The sequence below is a fragment of the Eriocheir sinensis genome, chromosome 32, assembly GCF_024679095.1.
Source record: "Eriocheir sinensis breed Jianghai 21 chromosome 32, ASM2467909v1, whole genome shotgun sequence".
In the NCBI taxonomy this organism is placed as follows: Eukaryota; Metazoa; Arthropoda; class Malacostraca; order Decapoda; family Varunidae; genus Eriocheir; species Eriocheir sinensis.
Window position 1 is genome coordinate 16975981 of NC_066540.1, and position 7637 is coordinate 16983617.

Below are 7637 nucleotides of genomic sequence, written 5' to 3' on the forward strand. Positions count from 1 at the left end.
GGCATAAGGAAGTCAGAGGGGGGATGAGTAGGAGGAATATGCCCAGAATCGTCCAGAGTGGAGTTTTCAGAAATCTTAATAACATGCATAAAAAAGTCAGGGGGGGATGAGTAGGAGGAGTATGCCCAGAATCGTCCCGAGTGGAGTTTTCAGAAATCTTAATAACAGGCATAAGGAAGTCAGAGGGGGGATGAGTTGGAGGAATATGCCCAGAATCGTCCAGAGTGGAGTTTTCAGAAATCTTAATAACAGGCATAAAGAAGTCAGAGGGGGGATGAGTAGGAGGAATATGCCCAGAATCGTCCAGAGTGGAGTTTTCAGAAATCTTAATAACAGGCATAAGGAAGTCAGAGGGGGGATGAGTTGGAGGAATATGCCCAGAATCGTCCAGAGTGGAGTTTTCAGAAATCTTCATAACAGGCATAAAGAGGTCAGAGGGGGGATGAGTAGGAGGAATATGCCCAGAATCGTCCAGAGTGGAGTTTTCAGAAATCTTCATAACAGGCATAAAGAGGTCAGAGGGGGGATGAGTAGGAGGAATATGCCCAGAATCGTCTAGGGTGGAGTTTTCAGAAATCTTAATAACAGGCATAAGGAAGTCAGAGGGGGGATGAGTAGGAGGAATATGCCCAGAATTGTCCAGAGTGGAGTTTTCAGAAATCTTAATAACAGGCATAAAAAAGTCAGAGGGGGGATGAGTAGGAGGAATATGCCCAGAATCGTCCAGAGTGGAGTTTTCAGAGGAAGTTTGTAATAAATAAATAAATAAATAACAATAATAAATGTCATACTTACTCCCCTTCCATGTGTATCTCCACCTCCACCTCCGCCTCTGTCTTGTCCCTCTTGACGAAGTTGTATTCCTGTGGTGGAGAAGTGGAGGTAGTAGTAGTAGTAGTACCTAGTAGTAGTAGTAGTAGTAGTAGTAGTAGTAGTAGTAGTAGTAGTAGTAGTAGAAGCTCAAAAATACAATCTTCTTCAACCTCCTCCTCCTCCTCCTCCTTCCTTTCCTTCCTCCTATCTTGGTTCATCTCTCTCTCTCTCTCTCTCTCTCTCTCTCTCTCTCTCTCTCTCTCTCCTTCTTCTCCTCCTCCTCACCCCACCTCCTTGCCCCTCTCCTTCCTTTTCCTCCTCCTCCTCTTCTTCCTCTTTCCTTTCCCTTCTCCTCTCTCTTGCTTCATGTCTCATATCTCTCTCTTTTGCCTCCTCCTCCCCTCCTCCTCTCTCCTCCGCCTCCTCACCTCCCTGCCCCTGCCGGTGACGGAGGGCTTCCCGCCGAGACAGATGCAGATGGCACACAGGATGGAGGACTTCCCCGCACCGTTGGGGCCATAGATGAAGTTGAGTCTGGGCTTGGGGCGGATCTCCACCTCATCGAACGTCCTGTGGGGTTGGGAGAGGTTGCATGTAGTGGGGTTGGGGGAATTGTAAGGGGATTGGGAGGTTTTAGTGGGGTTGTGGGAAACTGTAAGGGGATTGGGAAACACTCCACTATCCACCACAGAGGCAGAGAAAGACCTGGGAGTGTATGTTACCAGGCTACCAGTGAAGGGATATCCAGCACGCCAATACCACATGAGAAACACTCCACTATCCACCACAGAGGCAGAGAAAGACCTGGGAGTGTATGTTACCAGGCTACCAGTGAAGGGATATCCAGCACACCAATACCACATGGGAAACACTCCACTATCCACCACAGAGGCAGAGAAAGACCTGGGAGTGTATGTTACCAGGCTACCAGTGAAGGGATATCCAGCACACCAATACCACATGGGAAACACTCCACTATCCACCACAGAGGCAGAGAAAGACCTGGGAGTGTATGTTACCAGGCTACCAGTGAAGGCCTAATCCATGCCAATCGCAGCGGACAGGTCAATGCAGTTTGTGGCCAACACTGGATATCGGAACCCTTGAGCACTGCGTGAATGACTTGCTGTCTGGCCTGAATAACCACACTCGGAGTGGGGCACAGCGGGGGGCATCGGACCTCCAAGGTGACCAAATCTAACCATACCTGACGTCACCTAACAGAGGGGGACCTTTTTTTTTCTTTTCTTTTTTTTACATCAGAGGACACGGCTCAAGGGCAATAAAAAGAGTGCCAAAATAAAGCCCGCGACTCGCTGCTCCTATAAAAGATATTTCCAAGGGCAATGGTTATTAAGATACGTGAATATATGAAAAGATACGTCAGAAAATAGTGACAAACAACTGTGTGACGGGTGTAAATCTATATAAACACCTTGCTATGGAGGTGGCAAGTTACATTATTAACCCGGTAGCAGCGATGGGCCAAATTTGTGGCTTTACCGTGTACTGGTGATGGCCCAAATTTGTGGCTTTACCATGTACCAGCGACGGGCCAAATTTGTGGCTTTACCATGTACCAGCGACGGGCCAAATTTGTGGCTTTACCATGTACCAGTGATGGGCCAAATTTGTGGCTTTACCGTGTACCAGCGACGGGCCAAATTTGTGGCTTTACCGTGTAGCAGCGACGGGCCAAATTTGTGGCTTTACCATGTACCAGCGACGGGCCAAATTTGTGGCTTTACTGTGTAGCAGCGACGGGCCAAATTTGTGGCTTTACCGTGTACTGGTGATGGGCCAAAATTGTGGCTTTACTGTGTACCAGCGACGGGCCAAATTTGTGGCTTTACTGCGTACTGGCGATGGGCCGAATTTGTGGCTTTACCGTGTACCAGCGACGGACCAAATTTTTGCCATGATATAAGCCCCCAAAATAGATGATGCATAAACTGATAACAAATGCGTTGATATATATTATGAAATGGTTTGCGTGAGTGATGATTTTTTCTCATTTTTCTCGCTAAGAGGGGCCTTTGAGAAACATGATCTCTGCATCTACTGAGTTAGTGGCGATGGGTTGAAACATGTTACGCCAGGGTGGGGTTCTGCTGGGGAAGAGGCTGCGGACCATTGTATTTTTTATTTATTTACTTATTTTTTTACAGTAGAGGAAACAGTTCAAGGGCAAAAAAAAAAAAGAAACAATAATAATAATAATAAAATAAAAAAAACTCGCATGAGAAAAAAATCCCTCCCTACCCTAGCCAAGCCCTGCCGACACCCGCCTGACCTGACCTTACCTTGCCTGGCCCTTCCTCGACCTTCACTGATGACCTTTACCCTACAACCCCACTGACCTCCTCCTACCTTATCTAACCTAGCCAAGCCACCTGACCTAACCTAACCTAATCTTGCCTGGCCTTTCCTCGACCTTCACTGATGACCTTTACCCTACAACCCCACTGACCTCCTCCTACCTTATCTAACCTAGCCAAGCCACCTGACCTAACCTAACCTTGCCTGTCCCTTCCTTGACCTTCACTGATGACCTTTACCCTAGAACCCCCAATGACCTTCCCTAACCTTATCTACCCTAGCCCCTGACCTAACCTAACCTTGCCTGTCCCTTCCTCGACCTTCCCTGATGACCTTTACCCTAGAACCCGCACTGACCTTCCCTAACCTTATCTACCTTAGCCAAGCCACCTGACCTAACCTAACCTTGCCTGGCCCTTCCTTGACCTTCACTGATGACCTTTACCCTACAACCCCATTGACCTTCCCTAACCTTATCTACCCTAGCCCCTGACCTAACCTAACCTTGCCTGGCCCATCCTTGACCTTCCCTGATGACCTTTACCCTAGAACCTGCACTGACCTTCCCTAACCTTATCTACCTTAGCCAAGCCACCTGACCTAACCTAACCTTGCCTGGCCCTTCCTTGACCTTCCCTGATGACCTTTACCCTAGAACCTGCACTGACCTTCCCTAACCTTATCTACCTTAGCCAAGCCACCTGACCTAACCTAACCTTGCCTGGCCCTTCCTTGACCTTCACTGATGACCTTTACCCTACAACCCCACTGACCTTATCTAACCTAGCCTCTCCCCTGACCTTACCATAGTCCCCACATACATTAAATAGCCCTGTAGTCCCATATTTCAGCCCACTTAGACCCCCAAAATAGCCCCTAGACCCTCTTACATAACTAAACCTAACCTAACCTAATCTAGCCCCTATCCTGACCTTACCATAGCCCATAGACCCATTAAATAGCCCTCTAGCCTCATATATCAGTCCTCTTAGACCCCAAAACCAGCCCCTAGCCCCTTCTAAGCCCCTCTAACCAAATCAACACTAACCTAACCTAACCTAGCCCCTATTCTGCCCTTACCATAGCCCATAGACACATTAAATAGCCCTCTAGCCTCATATATCAGTCCTCTTAGACCCCAAAACCAGCCCTTAGCCCCTTCTAAGCCCCTCTAACCAAATCAACACTAACCTAACCTAACCTAGCCCCTATTCTGCCCTTAACATAGCCCATAGATCCACTAAATAGCCCTGTAGACCCATAAATCAGCCCCTTAGACCCCCAAAATAGCCCTAGCCCCTTCTAAGCCCCTCTGACATAAATAAACCTAACCTAACCTAGCCTAGCCCCTATCCTGCCCTTAACATAGCCCCTATACCCACTAAATAGCCCTGTAGACCCATAAATCAGCCCCTTAGACCCCTAAAATAGCCCCTAGCCCCTTCTAAGCCTCTCTGACATAAATAAACCTAACCTAACCTAACCTAGCCCCTATCCTGCCCTTAACATAGCCCCTATACCCACTAAATAGCCCTGTAGACCCATAAATCAGCCCCTTAGACCCCAAAATAGCCACTAGTCCCACCATAAGCCCCTCAGACATAAATAAACCTAACCTAACCTAGCCCCTATCCTGCCCTTAACATAGCCCCAAGATCCTATAAATAGCCCTCTAGCACAATAAATCAGCCTTTTTAGACCCCCAAATCAGCCCCTATCCCCTTCTAAGCCCCCCAAACCTAACCTAACCTAACCTAGCCCCTATCCTGCCCTTAACATAGCCCATAGATCCACTAAATAGCCCTGTAGACCCATAAATCAGCCCCTTAGACCCCAAAATAGCCGCTAGTCCCACCATAAGCCCCTCAGACATAAATAAACCTAACCTAGCCCCTATCCTGCCCTTAACATAGCCCCTATACCCACTAAATAGCCCTGTAGACCCATATTTCAGCCCCTTAGACCCCCAAAATAGCCCCTAGCCCCTCTAACCTAACATAGCCTAACCAACCCTAACCTAGCCCCTATCCTGCCCTTACTATAGCCCCAAGATCCTATAAATAGCCCTGTAGACCCATATTTCAGCCCACTTAGACCCCCAATATAGCCCCTAGCCCCTCTAACCTAACCTCAGACATAGATAAACCTAACCTAACCTAACCTAGCCCCTATCCTGCCCTTAACATAGCCCCAAGATCCACTAAATAGCCCTGTAGACCCATATTTCAGCCCACTTAGACCCCCAAAATAGCCCCTAGCCCCTCTAACCTAACATAGCCTAACCAACCCTAACCTAGCCCCTATCCTACCCTTACCATAGCCCCAAGATCCTATAAATAGCCCTGTAGACCCATATTTCAGCCCCTTAGACCCCAAAATAGCCGCTAGCCCCACCATAAGCCCCTCAGACATAGATAAACCTAACCTAACCTAACCTAGCCCCTATCCTGCCCTTAACATAGCCCCAAGATCCTATAAATAGCCCTGTAGACCCATATTTCAGCTCCCTTAGACCCCCAAATCAGACCTTAACGGTTAATACTCACAGAAAGTCCTTGATGTAGATTCGGCAAATGTTCCCCGTCTTGAAATTAAGGTCTTTGGAAGGCATTTTGGAGCGCACAGGGGAGGGGGCTTATTTAGATAGCTCCTCTGTTCCCTCCTCCTCCTCTTCAGTGTCCTCTCTCCCTGTTTTTCCTCCGTTTTTCCTCCTGTTTTCCTCCTTTTCCCGCGGCACGTGAAGACAGAGGAAGGGAGGACTATCTCTATGGCCGGGGGTACGCTGGGTGTTGTTGTGATGCCACCCCGCAGCCATCTTGGATTTTTCCCGCCAAATTGTTTTTTTTTTTATATATATTGTTGTGGAGGATGATGGTTGGAGTTTTCTATCTTCTTGTCTTTTGTGGTTACTGTTTGATATTTTTCGGTTCTCTAATCTGCTTTTCTTTCTCTATTCTTGCATTTCTTCTCTCTATCTCCAATTCTTTTTCTCTTATTTTTCTCTTTATTGCTTGTTTTCGTAGTTTTTTTTTTGTAAGTGATGGTTAGGTTCTCTATTTTCCCTTCTCTCCCTTCTATCTTCCCTTTTCTATTCATTTTCTCTCCTTATTCCTTGTTTATTAATTATTTTTCCTCTTAGGCCTACACCCACTCTTCCTCTACGCTTTTTTTCTATTTATCTTCTTTCTCTTATTTCCTCTTCTTTATCTCATTCTCTTTCTCTTCCTTACACTATCAATCAATCAATCAATCAATCCTTTCCACTCCACTCCCATCCCTTTATATCCACTCCGCTTCTGTACCTTCACGTATATAAAGAATCACTATTAGTAATCAACTCATTAACTTATATAACAATAACTACCCTAAACCCACTTCTATAAACCCCTTACATAATATAGGCCAGTGGGTACCCTCAACGGAGCCCTTTCTCTAAGTAAAACGAACGTATTAGTGATTTACTCATAGCTAAATAATAATAAATAACATCAAATCGCTCTTATAAACCCATTGCATAAGATAAATAACGCGTGATTTCTTTCCTCTCCCTCTAGCGGGCATATTTGAAAGCACAGGAGGCTGACCAAGATGGCGGACCTCCGGCTTCTGCTTCCTTCCCGCCAAAACATTCGAGATAACCAAATACGTTCTGGCTCTCAGCGGAAGGATATTGATAAGGAAAAATGACGTTGGGGCGAGATTTAAGGGTAATTGTGCGTTATTTGGGGATTTTTAGGCGTGGGGAAGGGAAAATTGGGGTCTGTTTTAATATGGGTGCAGCGAGAATGTAAACAAGGGGTCAAGGACGTGGTTTGGGTACACCAGAGAGAGAGAGAGAGAGAGAGAGGGGGGGGGGGGGGATGGTTATATTTTCCTACTTCCTTTCTTTCTTTGTCTTCTTCCTCTTTGTCCTTCTTCTTCTTCTTCCGTCTAATTCCTTCTCTTCTCCTTTCTATATACTTCATTCATTTCCCTTAATTCCTCCTCCTTTTCCTTCCTTCCTTCCTTTTCCTTCATTCTTTCCTTCCTCCCCTTCTCTTCTCTACTCTTCACTCCATGTCCTTATAGTAGTAATAGTAGTAGTAGTAGTAGTAATAGTAGTAGTGGTAGTACGTAATTGTAGTTATCGTCTTCGGTGTGCATTATCGTACTCCTGACAACACGTACTATCATGGCGCGTCCGAATCCGTGGAAATGACTTGGTGCCCTGATTAGGCTACACAGGGAGGCTACAGGATTGACAGTAGATAAGGAAAGGGAAAGAAAGAGGAAGAAGAAAAGACGGAAAACATGAAAAAAATGAGGAAAGGAAGGGAAGTGGAAGGAAAAGACGGAAAATCATCGGTATTCACAACAATAAGCTTTTATAGCAGTGTCGAATACTAATTAATAGGAGGAAAAGAGGAAAGGAGGAAGAAAAGACGGGATAGGTGAGGAAAATGAGGGAACAGGATTGACAGCAGGGAAGGAAAAGGAAGGAAAAGAGGAGGAAAAAACGGGAAAGG

At 46.3% G+C, this 7637-nt stretch overlaps 1 protein-coding gene across 2 annotated transcripts in view; it reads right to left on the reverse strand.

Annotated features, from left to right (window-relative positions):
* The window catches only part of LOC127006329 (structural maintenance of chromosomes protein 5-like), a 23655-nt gene extending 17727 nt beyond the window's left edge, over nucleotides 1-5928 (reverse strand). For both annotated transcript variants that reach the window (XR_007759482.1, XM_050876153.1), the window contains exons 1-3: nucleotides 5679-5928; nucleotides 1242-1383; nucleotides 796-863 (exon numbers count right to left, since the gene is read on the reverse strand). Coding sequence is in view for 1 of the 2 variants with exons in the window: in XM_050876153.1 (XP_050732110.1) it covers nucleotides 796-863; nucleotides 1242-1383; nucleotides 5679-5743 (275 nt within the window). In the remaining variant the exon portion in view is untranslated. The remainder of the gene's footprint in view (nucleotides 1-795; nucleotides 864-1241; nucleotides 1384-5678) is intronic.
* Nucleotides 5929-7637: the final 1709 nt, after the last annotated feature.